Source organism: Mastigoproctus giganteus, chromosome 5 (assembly GCF_048544385.1).
Source record: "Mastigoproctus giganteus isolate SK-2022 chromosome 5, ASM4854438v1, whole genome shotgun sequence".
Lineage (NCBI taxonomy): Eukaryota > Metazoa > Arthropoda > Arachnida > Uropygi > Thelyphonidae > Mastigoproctus > Mastigoproctus giganteus.
In genome coordinates, this window is record NC_143579.1 from 10,610,165 (window position 1) to 10,630,336 (window position 20,172).

At 38.9% G+C, this 20,172-nt stretch overlaps 1 protein-coding gene across 1 annotated transcript in view; it reads right to left on the bottom strand.

The window, feature by feature from the left end:
• Positions 1-10,383, bottom strand: part of LOC150085165 (RUS family member 1) — a 173,910-nt gene extending 163,527 nt beyond the window's left edge. The window contains exon 1 of the mRNA XM_090373057.1: positions 9,937-10,383. Within this exon, the coding sequence (XP_090229183.1) occupies positions 9,937-10,098 (162 nt within the window). The 5' untranslated portion in view covers positions 10,099-10,383. The remainder of the gene's footprint in view (positions 1-9,936) is intronic.
• Positions 10,384-20,172: the final 9,789 nt, after the last annotated feature.

Genomic DNA, 20,172 nt, shown 5'->3' on the forward strand with positions numbered 1-20,172 from the left:
GAGTTCTTTAAGATTAAGAGAAAACAGTACCACAAGGTTATTTATTCACAAAAACTCAAAGCATGACAGGATTTGGTCCAGTCATTTGGTAACAGTGACTAGTGGGGCCTGTTATTTAAGATTTGCAAAAACAAATTAAATAGTAATAATTTAATTACCACTGTTATTAGCATTAGTAAAGGCATATGATGCAAGAAAGCATGCTTATGCAGCATTAGCCAGAAAAAAAAACAAAAAACTTCCACTTCACCCCTCCATTTATTCGAAATACCTGTCCAGCTGAGCCTTAAATTTATTTAGGCTATCAACTTCCACAAGGGATGGAAGTCTGTTCCACCAACCAACTACCTGCTGGCTAAAGGCAAATTTCTGCACATATATCCTACATCTGCCTTTCTTCAATTTGAATTTATGCCCTCTCAGGTGATTATTCTGAGCAAGAGGCAAAATCCCATCAGCATGCTCAAACCATTCAAGGCTTTATACATCTCTATAAGATCGCCTCGCCGGTGCCTAGTATCCAGACACTGAAATTTACAAAACTTAAGCCTTTCTTCATAAGAGCAACCCTTTGTTCCCTTCACTAACCTTGTTGCCCTTTTCTGTACTTGTTCCAGCAGCTCTACATCCTTCTTGAAATGAGGCCTCCAGACCTGTATATAGTACTCAAGTTGTGGCCTGACCATTGCCTTACACAAGGGAATAATCACCTCCTTATCCCTGCTAGAAAAATTCCTGTATATCATTGATAAGACACCATGAGATACTCTTGCAGCCCGTCTGCACTGCTCAGAGAACTTCATATCTGCCTGCACAATTATCCCCAGGTCCTTTTCATTCTCTACCACTGTCAGTGTAGTACCACAGAGTTGATACGTTGCTCTAGGGTTGCTGTTTCCCATATGTAGTACTTTACATTTGTCAATGTTAAACTTCATTTGCCACCACTCAGCCCATCTGCTCAACCTTTCCAGATCCTGTTGCAGCAGTATAGTGTCAGTAGTGTTCTTAACAACCCTGCCAACTTTTGTATCGTCTGCAAACTTAGACATTAAGCTTGATATACCATCATCAATATTATTTAAAAATACAGAAAACAATAATATAATGGACCCAACACTGAACCCTGAGGGACTCCACTAATAACATTAGTCCACGATGAGCAGTGTCCATTGATTACCACTCTCTGTCTTCTCCTCCTCAACAACCCCTTTATCCATAGCAGCAATTTGCCTCCAATGCCACACTGCTCCAATTTGTGTAGCAGTCTTCCATGTGCAACAGTATCAAAAGCCTTTCTAAGATCCAAGTATATAATATCAAAGTTATTCCCTGCATCCAGTTCTTTTGTGACTGCATCATAGTATCCAATCAAATTGGTCAGGCAAGACTTCCCCTTAACAAAACCATGCTGTGTCCAAACTATAGCTGAAGTCTTGTCTAGATGATCCTGCAGTGCTTCTTTAACCAGTGACTCCATTAATTTTCCTGGAACAGAAGTTAAACTAACAGGTCTATAATTACTTGTGTCAGCCTTTGATCTTCCTTTGTGAATTGGGGTCACATTTGCACATCTCCAGTCTATGAGTACCTCCCCTGAGTCCAAGGAAGCTCTCATAATTATGGCTAAGGGTTTGTTTACTTCCTTTGCTGCCTCCTTTAATATAACTGGATAGATCCCATCCACTCCAGGTGCCTTTCTCGAATTCATCAAATTTATTTACCAAACTCCTAGCATTGGTGTACACACAAGTATACATGCACCTGTTCTTTTTCTTAGCTACCCTAACACAACCCATGTGTTTACTTGTACCCCAATGATTCCCAGCAGTCTCTGAAATATCCTGCATCTTGTTTTCCAGACTTCTGCTCATTCCAATAGAAGCAGTGCAAGAATCACTTTCACCTCTGCCAGTGGCTACTGTTAATCTATTAGTCCTTGTATCCCCCCAAGCTAGCAGTTTTCCGACCCACCTAACACTGCCTCGATAGCATCAGCAAATATTCTTGCACCCTTTCTATTTAAATGTATCCCATCCCTGTAGAAGCAGTCCCTTCTGTTAACAAGTACAGACCAGGTTGAAAAAAATTCTACCCCTTGAGCCTTGCACAGTCTTTCCAGAGGCGAATTGATCGACAAGGCTCTCATCATATACTCCCTCCTATCGTGTCTGGGCAGAATTGCAGACACTTTCAAATTCAACCCTCATTATATTTGATAACGAGTCCTCTGACTGGGAAACTACTATTAAGGCAATCACTGATCAGACATTTTTGATGGATTGTGACATTCAGGATAATGAATATCAAAAAAAGGTTAGGGAGGATAATAAGACTTACTGCAGCCATAATATCTCAGGTTTATTTAATGCCAATGAGTGAATGACTGTGGGTTAAAGGTTAAATGTTAATAAAACTCCTGGTTTGGTCTTTTTATTAACATTTTGGTTAAATGTTAATAAAACTCCTGGTTTGGTTTACATTGTATTATGAGAATGCTGAAGTTGTGTCCTGACGTTATACTGAATATGTTTAATAGATGTTTTCTCGAGGGGATTTTTCCTTCATTTTGGAAATCAGCCCTTCTGAAGCTTATTCAGAAGCCAGGCAAGTCTTTAACTGATTCCAGGGGGTTTCGACCGATTTCCTTCCTGGCAAATTTTTGGAAAGTGCTAAGCTAATTTTATTAAGGTTGGAAACTCTATTTCTAGATAGGAATTTTGAATTTAAAGGTCAATATTGTTTACTAGGGAGTGTTCTACTAAAGATGCAATTAATGATTTAGTTAATTTTAGTATGAATTCTAATGATAAGTATGTATTAGCTTTATCTGTCAATTTTGAAGGGGCATTTGACACTGTATGGTTTGAGAGTGTTATACTATCTTTGAGGTTGCTAAAGTGTCCTGATTTAATTTATAAGTTGGTTAGAAGTTATCTGAGTGACAGGAAAATTATGGTTAGGTCACAACAGATGGGCTCAGAAGTGGCAACTGAAGTTTAACGTTCACAAATGCAAAGTATTGCGTATGGATAGTAGTAACCCCAGAGTAACATACCAACTGGGTGGTGTTATACTCAGGGTAGTGGAGAATGAAAGAGAAATGGAGGTAATTGTGCAGTCAGATATGAAGTTTTCTGAACAGTGCAGACAGCTGCCAGAGTAGGTCATGGGGTTTTGTCAATGATATACAGCAATTTTGCAAGCAGAGATAAGGAGGTGATTATTCCCTTATACAAGGCAATGGTCAGGCCACACCTTAGGTATTGCATTCAGGTCTGGAAGCTTCATTTTAGGAAGGATGTAGATTTGGTAGAACGAGTACAAAGACGGGTAAGAAGAGTCATGAGGGGAACAAGGGGGTGCTCTTATGAAAGAAGGAAGTTCTGCAAACTGAAAATGAAGGAAGTTGTGCAAATTGCAGCGTTTGGAGACTAGACAATGCAATACCATCTGATTGAGGTGTATAAGGCCTTGAATGGATTGGAGGAAAGACAGTTGTCAAATAGATGTGCAGAAATTTGCCTTTAGCCAGCAGGTAGTTGATTGCTGGAACAAACTTCTATCTGTTGTGGAAGTGATAGCTTAAGTAAATTCAAAGCAGAACTGGACAAACATTTGGAATGAATGAATGGGTGAAATGGGAAGGGTTTTCTTTTTTTTTTTTTTTTTGGCTAATGCTGTATAAGCTTGCTTTCTTGCATCGTATGCCTGTACTAATGCCAACAATAACATTTGAAATACAAGAGGAATATAAATCACGGCTGCCCTCAGGAATCGGTGCTGGGCCCGGTATTCTGAAACTTGGTACTAAATTTGTGGTTAGCTAATGATAAGTCTGATTGCCATAAGATAGCTTACGCAGATGATTTGTTGTTGACGGTGCAGGGTAAATCTAGGCAGCAAATTGAGGATAAAATAGGTATAGTTGTTGAGTCTTGTTCAGTGTGCTTTGGACAATAAACTGAAGATTTCTACTAATACAACTGTTATGATGCTTACTAAAGGTAGACGCAACTACAATAGACCTCCTAAAGTAGTTATTGATAATAAGCAGATACTTCTTGTTCCTCAGGTTAAATACCTTGGAGTTGTATTAGACGACAGTTTTACTTTTAGTGCCCACATAGAATATTTGGCAAAAAAGGTTAGAAATTTTATGGCCTCCATAGTTAGAATTACAAGGAAAGACTGGGGGTTGAATAAGGTTCTTTGGCTGAATTAAAAATCCATATTTTTGCCTATTGTGTCTTATGCTTCATCTGTTTTGTTTAGGTGGGTTAAAACTGTTAAGTTTAGAAATAAAATATATTCTTTGCAGAGAACCATGTTATTAACTGTATAGGGCGATTCAAAAAGGACTTTACAATTTCGTAAGTGTATAGAAATTTATTCAGGAGACTTTTAGTAGTATATGTACTGCCGAAGCAAGTACTCAGGAGACTTATATAATTTATTGAACTCTCATATTGTAGCAAAAAACATCAAGTTTTACTGACGTAGTGCCGTAGTACCGAATTCCGTCACCGCGAGAATTTCAAAAATGGCAACTTTCACAGGTCAGTGGATTGGTCAAGTAGGGCCATCGGCACTGCCACCTCATTCTCCAGATTTGACACCTCTAGACTTTTTTCTATGGGATTTCATTAGAGATCAAGTGTTTATTCCATCATTACCTACCAATCTTGCCAAGATTGGTAGGTAAGGATGTAACAAACTCAAAACTAAAATCACTGCCGAGCTCAAAACTAAAATCTCTGCCGCAGTTACGGAAGTTATCAGATATGTTACGTCGCATTTGGGAAGAAATTGAGTTCAGATGGGATGTCTGCCACATCAAACCAAAATAACTGTTCTAGGTAAAACCTTTTGCTACAATATGACAGTTCAATGAATTATGTCACCTGAATAAATTTCTATACTTACAAAGTTGTAAAGTCCTTTTTGAATCACCCTGTATTGAGAGCATGTAAAACTGTTTCCACTAATACTCTGTAGGGGCTCTTCGTTTAGATCTTTATATTGTTTATAAGGAATTTAGCTGTTATACTAGGAATGACAAGTAACTAGACAAATAACTTTCTTGAACATCACTAATGATATTGGGAGTGATAGGAAGATATCTGATAAGAATTCAATGCTTAAATTAATTAGTATATGGAAAGATAGGTGGAATATTAGTGAGATGGGAGCTGACTAGGATATTCAACCCTAATGTGACCTTTAATGTTGATCATAAGAAAAATAAGTGGCTTAACATGAATATGGAAACTTCCTATTTAACAACTGGTCATGAGTCTTTGAGAAGTAAATTATGAGAGTTAGGATTAGAGTCTGATCCACTTTGTGTTTGACAAATGTTAGAGTCTTGGGTTCATGTGCTGTTTGATCATCCAATTTATGAGCAGTTAAGAATAACTCTCAGTACTCATGTGCCTGACCTACGTAGAGAGAATGAACAGGTACTGTTATCTAATCCTGAGTATTTTCAATTACAAGAATTTGCAAAATGAGTTTTTCAGAAAATGAGGCAATTAGCAATTTTGGTTGTTGTTGTTATGTTGTTATTTGGTTTTTAGGAGCATTAGCAACGAAGGCCATATTGCTCCGGGGATATGCGGTGGTCATTCCCTGACCTTTCCGCATCCTCCGTATTTGGTGGCTCACGGGCTCGAACCCCGGTCTAATCTAGAGGCGTGTGCTCTGCGATGCTGCTCGCCGACCTGGCTAGCCGGGTGGGTAAAGTGCCTGCTGGCAACCCAAAGGTCGTGGGTTCGAATCCCACCTTGGGCTTGGATCAAAGTACTGCAAAAACCTTGGGAGGTGCATTACGGCCACAGAAGCCGATGCGCCAACTACTACCAAAAATAAAAAAGCACTGCTACTCCTGCCCACCTGGCTATGGAGGCCAGGTGGGCAGGAGCAGCATTTTGATAAATTCTGATCAATTTAACCTTGAATCAGTTATTCCTATACATGTTTTTTTTTAACTCCCATTTTTTTTTTTTTTTGCTGGCATCAAAGAGTTTACTGATGCAGGATTGACTAGGGTTGGGTTTGAGGATTAGTTTTTTTTTTTTTTTTTTTTGTGTGTGTGTGTTCCCACACTCCTCACTTGAGTTTTTTTTATTCTTTTTTTTTTTGCTAGCATCAAAGAGTTGGCTAATGCAGGATTAGTTCCTCTTTGCAAGGAGTGCAGGAATTTTTTTATGTTTATTATATTTTTATTCATTTTTTTATTTATTTTATTATTATTAATTTATTCATTTTTATTTTTTTTATAATTTATTTTTTTATTGATTTTTATTTTTTTATTTATTTATTTTTTTATTTCTTCCTGGTGTTGCCAGACAAGGGGTGGTGCTCATGGCTCCCAATGGTGTTGCACTCCATCCATTGGCAAGTGGAGTTAGTGCTTGATGCAGTTAGCATTAGTAGAAGCATATGATGCAAGAAAGACATGCATGATGCATCTGGCCAGAAAAAAAAAAAAAACTTCCACTCCACCCCTCTGTTCGTTCAAAATACCTGTCCAGCTGAGCCTTAAATTTATTTAGGCTATCAACTTCCACAACAAGGGATGGAAGTCTGTTCCACCAACCAACTACCAGCTGGCTAAAGGCAAATTTCCGCACATTTATCCTACATCTGTCTTTCCTCAATTTGAATTTATGCCCTCTCGGGTGATTATTCTGAGCAAGAGGCAGAATCCCATCAGCATTGAGCATGCTCAAACCATTCAAGGCTTTATACACCTCTATCAGATCACCTCGCTAGTGCCTAGTCTCTAGACACTGTAATTTTCAAAACTTGAGCCTTTCTTAATAAGAGCGACCCTTTGTTCCATTCACTAACCTTGTTGCCCTTCTCTGTACTCGTTCCAGCAGCTCTACATCCTTCTTGAAATTGAGGCCTCCAGACCTGTATACAGTACTCAAGGTGTGGCCTGACCATTGCCTTATACAAGGGAATAATCACCTCCTTATCCCTGCTAGAAAAATTCCTGTATATCATTGACAAGACAACATGAGCTACTCTTGCAGACCGTCTGCACTGCACAGAACGTTGAATATCTGCCTGCACAATGACCCCCAGGTCCTTTTCATTCTCTACCACTGTCAGTGTAGTACCACTGAGTTGATATATTACTCAGGGGTTACTGCTTCCCAGTAGTACTTTGCATTTGTCAATGTTAAACCTCATTTGCAACCTCTCAGCCCATCTGCTCAACTTTTCTAGATCCTTTTGCAGCAGCAGCATACTGTCATTAGTGTCCTTAACAACCCTGCCTACCTTTGTATCGTCTGCAAACTTGACATTAAGCTTGATATGCTATTGTTATCACCATCATCAATATCATTTATAAATACAGAAAACAACAATGGACCCAATACTGAATCCTGAGGGACTCCACTAATAACATTAGTCCACGATGAGCAGTGTCCATTGATTACCACTCTCTCTGTCTTCTCCCACTCAACCATTCCTTTATCCACAGTAGCAATTTGCCTCCAATGCCACACTGCTCCAATTTGTTCGGCAGTCTTCCATGTGGAACAATATCAAAAGCCTTTCTAAGATCCAAATATATGATACCAAAGTTATTCCCTGCATCCAGTTCCTTTGTGACCACATCATAGTATCCAATCAAATTGGTCATGCAAGATTTTTTATGCTGTTTTTCTTTCTTTTTTTTTTTGTTAGTTGTTGGCACATCGGCTTCTATGGCCATATTGCACCTCCCAAGGTTTTTGCATTTTTTACTCTGATCCAAGCCAAAGGCAGGTTTCAAACCCGCACGACCTTTGGGTTGCCAGGAAGGCACTTTACGTACCCGGCTACGGCAACCATGCTGTGTCCCAACTATAACTGAAGTCTTGTCTAGATGATCCTGCAGTGCTTCTTTAACCAGTGCATCCATTAATTTTCCTGGAACAGAAGTTAAACTAACTGGTCTATAATTACTTGTGTCACCCTTCCATCCTCCTTTGTGAATTGGGGTCACACTTGCACATCTCCAATCCATGGGTACCTCCCCTGAGTCCAAATAAGCTCTCATAATTATGGCTTAAGGGTTTGCTTACTTCCTTTAATATAACTGGATAGATCTCTTCCACCCCGGGTGCCTTTTTTTTGTGTTTATCTTCAACAATTTCTCCTCCACTTTCTTTCCAGTTATTACAAAATCATCTAGCTCACTGCCAGAGTTTAATTCACCTCTGGCATTCCCTTCCCTGAATAACTCCTCATGTGTGAATGCAGATGCAAAATACTCATTTAGTTTGTTAGCCACCTGAGCAGGATCATCAACAGTTGAACCATCAATATCCAGTGGACCAATCCGATTCATCCCTTTCTTTCTAGAGTTTACATAGGTAAAGAACTCTTTGCTGTTTTTCTTTTTTTGTCTAAAGGCTGGTGTCCAGATATTAATGGTAGGGCAGTGTATATACAATGAACAATGTATATGGCAATAGCCAGGCCACACCTTGTGTACAGGTCTGGAGGCCTCATTTTAGGAAAGATGTAGAGCTGCTGGAATGAGTACAGAGAAGGGCAACAAGATTAGTGAATGGAACAAAGGATTGCTCTTATGAATAACAGCTTAAGTTCTGCAAATTGCAGTGTCTGGAGACTAGGCACCTGCTAGGTGTATAAGGCCTTGAATGGTTCGTGCAAGCTTAATGCTGATGGGATTCTTCCTCTTGCCCAGATTAATCACCTGAGGAGACAAATTCAAATTGAGGAAAGACAATCATAGAATAAATGTGCAGAAATTTACCTTTAGCCAGCAGGTGGTTGACTGCTGGAACAAATTGCCATCTGTTGTTGTGAAAGTTGACAGCTTAAATAAATTCAAGGCAGAAACATTACCTTTAGCCAGCAGGTGGTTGACTGCTGGAACAAATTGCCATCTGTTGTTGTGAAAGTTGACAGCTTAAATAAATTCAAGGCAGAAACATCTGAAGTGAATGGATACATGAAATGGTTTTTTCTTTTGGCTGATCTGGTCTCAGTTGCTGATGCATCTAAAACCCTATAACTTCTGACAGTAGCTGTTTCTACCTTATTTTATTTTTATTGTTATCACAAATCTCAAAACATCTACTTGATAAACATTTGATGCAAATTTAATTTTTTGTGGGCGATTGACAAAACCAGTAAATTTGCCTGCCTCTTTAGTGACTAGTTCATCACAGACAGTCAAGCTATTATTGGCCTCAAGTTTAAGACTAATGAATGTTGTTCAGACATTCTTTGAATTTAAGTAAATTCGTTTAGCTTAATTCTTCATTATTTAAATTCAAATATTTTTCCTCGTACTTGAAACAACCTGTTGGATGGCTGCCCTTTCCAGGCTCTCTGGGAGCAGATCTACTATGATGGCTACAGTAAGTTATCCCATATCATCATTCTTCTGTTTCTTGATTACCTTTTACTTCTGACTCTCTCTCTCTCTCTCTCTCTCTCTCTCAGGGTAACTCAGAAATTTTTTTTGACTGGTGCAGCAAAAGCCTTCCTTGTACCATATGACTATAATAATAAGAAAATAATAATATTGAGGCCTATTTTGTATGTATATTTTATCTTCGAACATGCTATACCTCATCACCTAACTAAGGCTTCAATAGAACAGGGCCTCTGAATATCTTATTCTTAATATCTACCAAATGTACTCTACTCTGAATATCTACACAAAAGAATATCTTATTCTTTTGTGACACTCCTATTTCATAACCTGCAATTTTCTTTTTACAACATAAATCGCTTGGTCCACCATAATATTAGTAAAGATAACAGCACTTGCTGGAATACCCCCATTTTTATGCGTTTGTTTAGCCACTTTGAAGAATTCCTCTAAAGCATTTCAGTAAAAACTCGGAGGAATCTCAAATTTATACATAGCTTTAAGTAACTGTATTATTCTAAACCTACCATTAAAAAATTCTTCAAAGATGTCCACTTTTCATCATCCTCCTTCAAAATAAGCAAATTTCCCTTACTACCTTCTGAAGGAAAATTAACCTTGAGATATTTCTTAGATTTAGAATTCCCGTACTTTTCTTCAACAATCAGTACGCTGTCTGAATACTCCATATCGTCGCCAAAAACTTTAAATTGTAAGTCTTAATAATACGGAAAACACATAAGGATCCAAATTATTTCAATTTATTTCCCTTAGCTTGAACACCGGCCTACTAAAGAAAACAAATATACAGAAAGTAACACATGGATGGAACGCAAATCATTGTCGCTGAAAATTATGATGTATATCGAAAAGAACCAGTGCGCTCATATCATTACTCAAAAAAACCCAAAACGAAAAAAATATATATATAATAATAAAACGGCACGCATCCTTCTTCGACTAAACCAACACCACCTAGATCACAGAGAAGTAAAATAACAATTTCATGCATTAAGAATCTGGTTATATAAAGGAACCACTAGGTGACAGTGATCACAGTATATTGATGTGGGATTTAATTAAATTAATAACTACTGTCATGGGTAAGGTAAAAGGCTTTTCCTTTTGTACAGGTGACTACAGTGGTCTCAATCAGTTTTTAAATTGTGTGCAGTTGGAACAACTGATGATGTCACCAACAGAAAATATTAAATAGGAAGCATACAAGAATTTAATATTAATATTGAAATTTGCTAGGCTGTTCATACCAAATAAGGAGTATTGAAGGTTTAGGCCTAAATGGAAGTCAGATGAACTAACGAGCCTCATATCAGAAGATGTGTGGGATGCATACAAATTATAATAATAACAAAAAAATTCTTTAATAAATTAACTGCTATACATTTTTTATTCCCTGCACAGATATTTAAGAGTAATCTTACAAAACATTCTATATACAAGTAACCGATCACAAAAATAGAGTAACCATTAAAGACAAAATATCTGAACAGGGAATTAATCTCAATAAAAAAAAACAAGACTACAAATTAAGAATAATATAAAATGACATCGGCATACTAGGACCGAAACTTGCAAAGCTGTCCTTTACATACAGTAAGATAGTCCACGATGTCATCTCGATATGACTTGTCAATCAACAAGTCATATCGGTCCAAGACGATGTGCAGCGAGTTGAAAGTGCCCAAATTCACATTTGGTAAGTGTCTATTGAACCTCTGTAGCCTCTAGAGCCTTGAGCACAAAAAGGGAAGTACTGGGAGGTGTCACCTGGCAAACACGACCCAACCATGTTTCAGATGTTCATATGATCATTCTTAGAAGAACACAGATGAAGATATGCCTTTATTTTCCGCATATGGACTCTGTGGACTGCGAGCGTGTATTGCAGGTTGGAGCATAGAACAGATTTGGATATCGTGTAGATCTGGCGAGACCACCCGTTGGCCAACTTCAGCACCCAGAATTCTAAACCAAATAGTTTCTGGAGGCTGGTGGGACGTCGGACAAAACTTGCACGCCATACGAAATCACGCTACTGAAGTACGTTTCGAGCTATTTCCATATTTATTTATTGTGAGTTCTGCATTAATGTATTTTCATTCAGCAGCAGGCTCCCAAGTCTTTGAAAGGCAGGGCTTGGATTTGTTGTTTAAAAGTGAGATTCGCGTCAAGGATTACCCCTAGGAACTTCAAACCGTTCTGTCGGTGACAGAACCTTTCCTACTAATTCCGAAAGGAAGATATCAGCGGATGTAGTAGTAGTAGTAGTAGTAGTGGCATGTGATAAAAGAAAGCAAGTGTATGAGCTTATGCAGCATCAGCCAACAAAAAAAAAAAAAAAAAAAAATCACACCATTCCCTCCAAGCGTTTAAGCCTTTCTTCGTAAGAGCAACACTTTGTTCCATTCACTAATCTTGTTGCCCTTCTCTGTACCCGTTCCAGCAGTTCTACATCCTTCTTGAAATGAGGCCTCCAGTCCTGTATAAAGTATTCAAGATGTGGCCTAAATGCCTGTCCAGTTCCTCCTTAAATTTATTTAACCAGTCAACTTCCACAACGACAGATGGAAGTTTGTTCCAGCAATCAACCACGCGCTGGCTAAAGGCAAATTTCCGTACGTCTATTCTACATCTGTCTTTCCTTAATTTGAATTTATACCCCCCTTAGGTCCGTAATCTGAACAAGTAGAATGATCCCATCAGAATTCAGCGTGCTCAACCCTTTCAAGGCCTTACACACCTCAATCAGATCACCACGCAGGTGCCTAGTCTCCAGCCACTGCAATTTGCAGAACCTAAGCCTCTTTTTGTAAGAGGATCCCTTCATTCCCCTCACCAATCTTGTTGCCCTTCTCTGTACACGCTCAAGTAAATCTACATCCTTCCTAAAATGAGGCCTCCAGACCTGTACGCAGTACTAAAGGCGTGGCCTGACCATTGTCTTATACAGAGGGAAAATCACCTCCTTTTCCCTGCTGGTAAAATTCCTATATATCATTGACAAAACCCAAAGAACTGCCCTGGCAGCCTGGTTGCATTGCTCAGAAAACTTCATATCTGACAGCACAATTACTCCCAGGTCCTTTTCATTTTCTACCACCTTAAGTGCCGTACCTAAGCCTCTTTTTGTAAGAGGATCCCTTCACAGTTTGTACGTTTCTCTGGGGTTACTTCTACCCATAAGCAGTACTTTGGATTTGTAGTAGTAGTAGTAGTAGTAGTAGTAGTAGTAGTAACGGCACATGATGCAAGAAAGCAAGCTTATTCAGCATAAGCCAAAAAAAAAAAAAAAAAACACTCCCATTTCACCCTCCGTTCGCTCGAAATACCTGTCCAGTTGAGCCTTAAATTTGTTTAGGCTATCAACTTCAACAAGAAGTGATGGAAGTCGGTTCCACCAACCAACCACCCGCTGGCCAAAGGCAAATTTCCGCACATCTATCCGACATCCGTCCTTCCTCAATTTGAATTTATGCCCTCTGAGCTGATTATTCTGAGCAAGATGAAGAATCCCATTGGCACTGAGCATGCTCAAACCATTCAAAGCCTTATACACCTCTATCAGATCACCTCGCCGGTGCCTAGTCTCCAGACTCTGTAATTTGCAAAACTTAAGCCTTTCTTCGTAAGAGCAACCCTTTGTTCCATTCACTAATCTTGTTGCCCTTCTCTGTACCCGTTCCAGCAGCTCTACATCCTTCTTAAAATGAGGCCTCCAGACCTGTATACAGTACTCAAGATGTGGCCAAACCATAGCCTTTTACAAGGGAATAATCACCTCCTTATCCCTGCTAGAAAAATTCCTGTATATCATTCAACCCGTAGCATTTTTCCACCCGATGTGGGGAGGACGCTGACGATACCACTGTGCTACCACGCATATGAGAGTTGTTTTTGATGGCAAAACATTATGCCCTCTAAAACAACTCTCAAAATGCTTTGCCATTTTTCTGTTTAATTTGTTACTATGTTTTGCAAAACATCGTCAATGAGTCCTCCAGCTTTCCTTTTTTTTTTTTTTTTTCGAAACATTTACTTTGTATAAAAGCATTTCGATGATTTGTTGCATTTTCATGAACGACAATTCTGTTAAGATTCTTCGGATTTTTAAAACATTTTTTGGGAATTACAAATGTTCGATTCTGATGTGCTTATGCTTTTTCCAAACAAAATGCACGGAAAACAAAATATCGCTTTACAAGATTTTGAGTTCATCAACCAATTGCGTGATACAGTTTCATCATTGGAACCTTTACTTACTGATTCTCGAAAATCTGTCCTTTCCTTCATTAGGTCTATGCTCTACCAAAACATATTTATTTTGTCTGATATTACTGCCTACGATGGTGGGTTATTATAATTAATCTTTATTACCTTGGCTTCTTCATCGGTCCGTTACACATTTTCTAGATTTTTCGTCTTTGAAAGAAGGAACCTCAACTGTACATCATCATTCTCATTCTGGTCAGGTGGGTCAGCATTAACATCAAATTGATTTCAGTCGGCTTCTTCACATGTCCGTTGTATATACACATGAGCCAATACATTATGACTAGCGAGTCGCTATGAAAATCTAAGCAAATACAGGTGAACTACGGCGCGAGCCCGGGTCGGGAGAAAGTAATTACGGATTAAAACGTAGTCGCTTTACTTTCGTAAAGGCGACTACGATGGACTGAGACAGTATTTAAATTCTATACAGTGGGATCAACTGATGATGTTACCAACAGCAAATGCAAAATGGGAAGTATTCAAAGAACTTATCTTGGAAGCTACTAGGCTTTACATACCAACCAAGAAATACTGTTCAAGGCCTAAATGGATGTCAGATGAACTGATGAGGCATATGGCAGAGAAGAAACATGCATGGGATACATACAAATTAACACATGACACAGAAGCCTATGATAGATACAAGTTGATCTTTAACCAAGTTACAAAGGAGGTTAGGCAGGCGAAGGCAGATTACGAGAAATCTTTGGCAAGGGATGCAAAGAAAAACAGCAAAGAGTTCTTTACTTATGTAAACTCTAGAAGGAAGGGGATGAATTAGATTGGACCACTTCATATCGATGGGTCAACTGTTGATGATCCTGCTCAGGTAGCTAACAAACTAAATGAATATTTTGCATCGACATTCACACATGAGGAGTTATTTAGTGAGGGGAAAGCCAGAGGTGAATTCAACTCTAGCAGTAAGCTAGAGAATCTTGTAATAACTGAGAGTAAAATGGAGGAGAAATTGTTGAAGATAAACACAAGAAAGGCACCCGGGGTGGATGGGATCTATCCAGTTATATTAAAGGAGGCAGCAGAGGAAGTAAGCAAACCCTTAGCCATAATTATGAGAGCCTCCTTGGACTCAGGGGAGGTACCCAAGACTGGAGATGTGCAAATGTGACCCCAATTCACAAAGGAGAATCAAAGGCTGACACAAGTAATTATAGACCTGTGAGTTTAATTTCTGTTCCAGGAAAATTAATGGAGGCACTAGTTAAAAAAGCACTGCAGGATTATTTAGACAAGACTTCAGTTATAGCTCGGACACAGCATGGTTTTCTTAAGGGGAAGTCTTGTCTGACCAATTTGATTGGATACTATGATGCAGTCACAAAGGAACTGGATGCAGGGAATAACTTTGATATTATATACTTGGATCTTAGAAAGGCTTTTGATACTGTTGAACATGGAAGACTGCTTAAGAAATTGGAGCAGTGCTACATTGGAGGCAAATTGCTGTTGTGGATAAAGGGGTGACTGAGGGGGAGAAGACAGAGAGTGGTAATCAATGGACACTGCTCGTCGTGGACTAATGTTATTAGTAGAGTCCCTCAGGGCTCAGTGTTATATCCATTATTGTTTTCTGTATTTATAAATGATATTGATGATGGTATATCAAGCTTGATGTCAAAGTTTGCAGACGATACAAAGGTAGGCAGGGTTGTCAAGGACACTACTGACACTATGCTGCTGCAACAGGATCTGGAAAGGTTGAAGAGATGGGCTGAGAGGTGGCAAATGAAGTTTTACATTGACAAATGTAAAGTACTACACATGGGAAACAGCAACCCCAGAGCAACGTATCAACTCTGTGGTACTACAGTGACAGTGGTAGAGAATGAAAGGGACCTGGGGGTGGTGTTGCAGGCAGATATGAAGTTCTCTGAACAGTGCAGACGGGCTGCAAGAGTAGCTCATGGTGTATTGTCAATGATATATAGGAATTTTTCTAGCAGGGATAAGGAGGTGATTATTGCCTTGTATAAGGTAATGGTCAGGCCACACCTAGAGTACTGTATACAGGTCTGGAGGCCTCATTTCAAGAAGGATGTAGAGCTGCTGGAACGAGTACAGAGAAGAGCAACAAGTTTAGTGAATGGAACAAAGGGGTGCGCTTACGAAGAAAGGCTTATGTTTTGCAAATTACAGTGTCTGGAGACTAGGCACCAGCGAGGTGATCTGATAGAGGTGTATAAGGCCTTGAATGGTTTGAGCATGCTCAATGCTGATGGGATTCTTCCTCTCGCTCAGAATAATCACCTGAGAGGGCATAAATTCAAATCGAGAAAAGACAGATGTAGGATAGACGTGCGAAATTTGCCTTTAGCCAGCGGGTGGTTGTTTGGTGGAACAGACTTCCATCCCTTGTCGTGGACGTTGATAGCCTAAATAAGTTTAAGGCTCAGCTGGACAGGTATTTTGAACGAACAGAGGGGTGAAGTGGAGTTGGTTTCTTTTTTTTTTATTTATTTATTTTTATTATTTATTTTTTTATTTATTATTTATTATTTTATTTTATTTATTTATTATTTTTTTTATTTATTATTTATTATATATTATTTTAATTTTTTTATTTATTATTTATTTTTTTTATTTATTATTTATTTTTTTTTATTTATTATTTATTTTTTTTTATTTATTATTTATTTTTTTTTATTTATTTATTATTTATTATTATTTTTTTTTTTTTTGGCTGATGCTGCATAAGTTTGCTTTCTTGCATCAAATGCCTCTACTAATGCTAATGCTAATGCTAAAACATAAGGGGGTTGGAGCACCTAGCCGATCGCTGTCGCTCGAGCACGCTCTTCCAGCAAAGGGAGTGGATGAAAATAGCCAGGCATATTTAAGTAGAGAGTTTTGAACTGAAGAGACAAAGTTCACAAGAGCATCCTGGGAGGAACGTCCCGGACAGAACCCATATTGACTTCTTGAAAGCAGATTCTGTTCTACCGGTAGGTTATTCACTCAAATGGCCATTAATCGCTCTAACAATTTATCCAAATTAGCCAGCAGAGCGATCGGACTGTACGATCAATCCGCTCCAGAAGACTTATCCGGCTTTTTGATCAACTTAACGAGAGCGAACGTTCAAATTTCCGGAAAGTTTCTTCCTGAAAGCATCTGTTGAATAAGTTTAGAAAAACATAAGGTTTTAATTCCACCACTCTGATAATAAAAATGGTTTCCACAAGATCTAGTCCTGGGCATTTCTGTACTTAACTTTATGCAAGACAGCCTGCAGTTCGTTCGAGTTCGGGTTAGCCTGTACGGACGTTGCTCCTTAAAGCTCTTGAAACAGAAGTTTTTCCTGATTTATTTTCTGCTTTATTAGTTTAAATTGTCATGTTAACTTATTTTCTAGAGTAGCTTTATATTCCTAGTTACGATACTTAGTTTAAAGTTTAACTTAGACAGAGATTTTGTAGATATTACTTAGTATCGGTAACAGTATCAAATCCACGTGTCACAAATTGAACAAGAGGTCTTTTTTTTTTTTTTTTTTTTTAACCAAATTTAGTCGATTTATTAACCAATTGTTATATCAAATTATCTTCTATAAGTAGATTATAGACCTAGTTAGGATCCTTAGTTTATTCTAAATTGAGATAGCGAGATTTGGAAGCTAATCAATACTTACGAGTACGTAGAAATACCGTTCGTGAATTCCCGCCATTTTTACACGATAGCATAAGCTTAGTGTAGTATAGTGCATAATATAATATTGTCAATTAATCAGTAAATCTATTAATCTTGATAAACTTTATTGTCAATTAAATTGTATTTTTAACTCTATATATATATAACGACTTAATCGTAACAAATAATTAATACACAACTATAGTGGTACACGTGATACGGAAGTTGTATAAAGGGAACTCGTAGAAAACACTAGATACCGAAAAAAATATATATATAACATAACTGTTTTGGGATATAACTTAAGGATTTAATTTTTGTTTTGAATTTTATTGAATTAAATCGGAATCATGATTCTGACCAGAGCAGCAAAGCAAAAGGCTCAAGCTAATGGGAGTGCTGTGGTTCAGGGAAGAACTGAGGGGGGCAGTTGCCCTCTGAATCACAGTCTTTTAAAATGCACTGTTTGCTTGATGTTTGCGGACAGTCGGGTACGGGACATGATACTGCCAAGGGGGATGTCTTTGTGTGTGCACGATGTAAGGAGTGCAAGGAAATCGGGCGACAACTCAGCGTTGTTATGGGCCTTTATGAGAGCTTGAAGGACAGGGTGGATGCCCTCGAAGGAAATAAATTGATAGCCCATCAAGCTCTCAGATGCCCACATCAACGCCAGAGCTTGCACTTGGTCATCAGGCAACAGAGAGGCAGCCCCCTAGGCAGAATGCGCTGGTCCCACAGGAACTAGGAGTTGTTGGTGACTCTATTGTCAGGGAAACGGGGAACATGCTTTGTAAAAAGGATAGGTGGAATAGGACCAGGGTATGTCTGCCAGGGGCAAAGGTTGATGACGTTGTAGAGCGGATATCATCTTTTAAGGGCACAAAAGGTGATAAAGTTGTACACGTTGGCACTAATGATATTAAGAGTAGGAGACGGGCGGAATTACTTAGCAAGTACAGGTCACTGTTGAAAAAAAGCCGTGAATTATTGTTGAACTTGAAAGTGTCTGCAATTCTGCCCAGACACGATAGGAGGGAGTATATGATGAGGGCCTTGTCGATCAATTCGGCCCTGGAAAGATTGTGCAAGGCTCAAGGGGTAGAATTTTTTTCAGCCTGGACTGTACTTGTTAACAGGAGAGATTGCTTCTACAGGGATGGGATACACTTAAATAGAAAGGGTGCAAGAATTTTTGCTGATGCTGTCGAGGCAGTGTTAGTTGGGTCGGAAAACTGCTAGTTGGGGGGGATACAAGGACTAATAGATTAACAGTAGCCACTGGCAGAGGTGGAAGTGATTCTTGCACTGCTTCTATTGAAATGAGCAGAAGCCTGGAAAACAAGATGCAGGATATTTCAGAGACTGCTGGTAGTCATTGCGGTACAAGTAAACACATGGGTTGTGTTAGGGTAGCTAAGAATAGAAACAGGTGCATGTATACCTGCGTGTACACCAATGCTAGGAGTTTGGTAAATAAATTTGATGAATTTGAGGTATTGCTCAGATATAGGTGTCACACAGATATAAGTAATGCCGAACTGGAATTTGGGGAATACAATGTGTATAACCCCTGGCATGGTGCCGTGAAGGGTATTGTATGGTCGTGGTACCTGCGTGTACCGGTGAACTGTACAATAAAGATCTTATAGAAAGGATAGACAGGACAGGAGGGGAGGAGGGGTTATGCTATTAATTAAGAAACACATAAAGTCCAAGGAAGTGAAGCCAGTCGACATCGATGGACAGGGCAGTGTCGAGTTAGTCTGGTGTGACATAAGCATAGGGAAATCAAAATTGATAGGAGTGTGCTATAGGCCTAATGACTCTGATGAGTATAATAAGATATTGTACAGGGAAATAGAGTGGGCCAGTAAATCAGAGAGTCTTATAATGGGGGATTTTAATTTCCCAGATATTGACTGGAATTTGTGGATTGGTCACTCGCACACTAGCAAGGCTTTTGTGGATTTATTGGATGATTGTTTTCTACATCAGCATGTTCGTGAGGCAACAAGAGGGAGCAATACTCTTGATCTGATTATCAGTGGTGATTCGTCATGCATTAAGAATCTGCAGATAAATGAACCACTAGGTGGCAGTGATCATAGTGTGTTGAAGTGGGATTTACTCAAGGAGGTAACTACCATCAGAGGTAAACGGAAGGGTTTTTGTTTTCGTAAAGGCGACTATGATGGTCTGAGACAGTATTTAAATTCTATACAGTGGGACCAACTGATGATGTTACCAACAGCAAACTCAAAATGGGAAGCATTCAAGGAACTAATCTTGGAGGCTACCAGGCTTTACATACCAACTAAGAAATATTGTTCAAGGTTTAGGCCTAAATGTTTGTGAGATGAATTAATGAGACATGTGGCAGAGAAGAAAAATGCATGGGATACATACAAATTAATGGGTGACATGGAAGCCTATGATAGATATAAGTTGGTCTGTAACCAAGTCACAAAGGAGATTAGGCAGGCAAAGGCAGACTACGAAAAATCCTTGGCAAAGGATGGAAAGAAAAACAGAAAAGAGTTCTTTACTTATTTGAACTCGAGAAGGAAAGGGATGAATCAGATTGGTCCACTGGATATTGATGGTTCAACAGTTGAGGATCCTGCTCAGGTGGCTAACAATCTAAGCGAGTATTTTGCCTCTACATTCACGCATGAGGAGTTATTCAGGAAGGAGAATGATGTAGGTAAAGTAAACAATGGCAGTGAGCTGGATGATTTTGTAATAACTGAGAGGAAAGTGGAGGAGAGATTGTTGAGGATAAACATAAAAAAGGCACCTAGGGTGGATGTGATCTATCC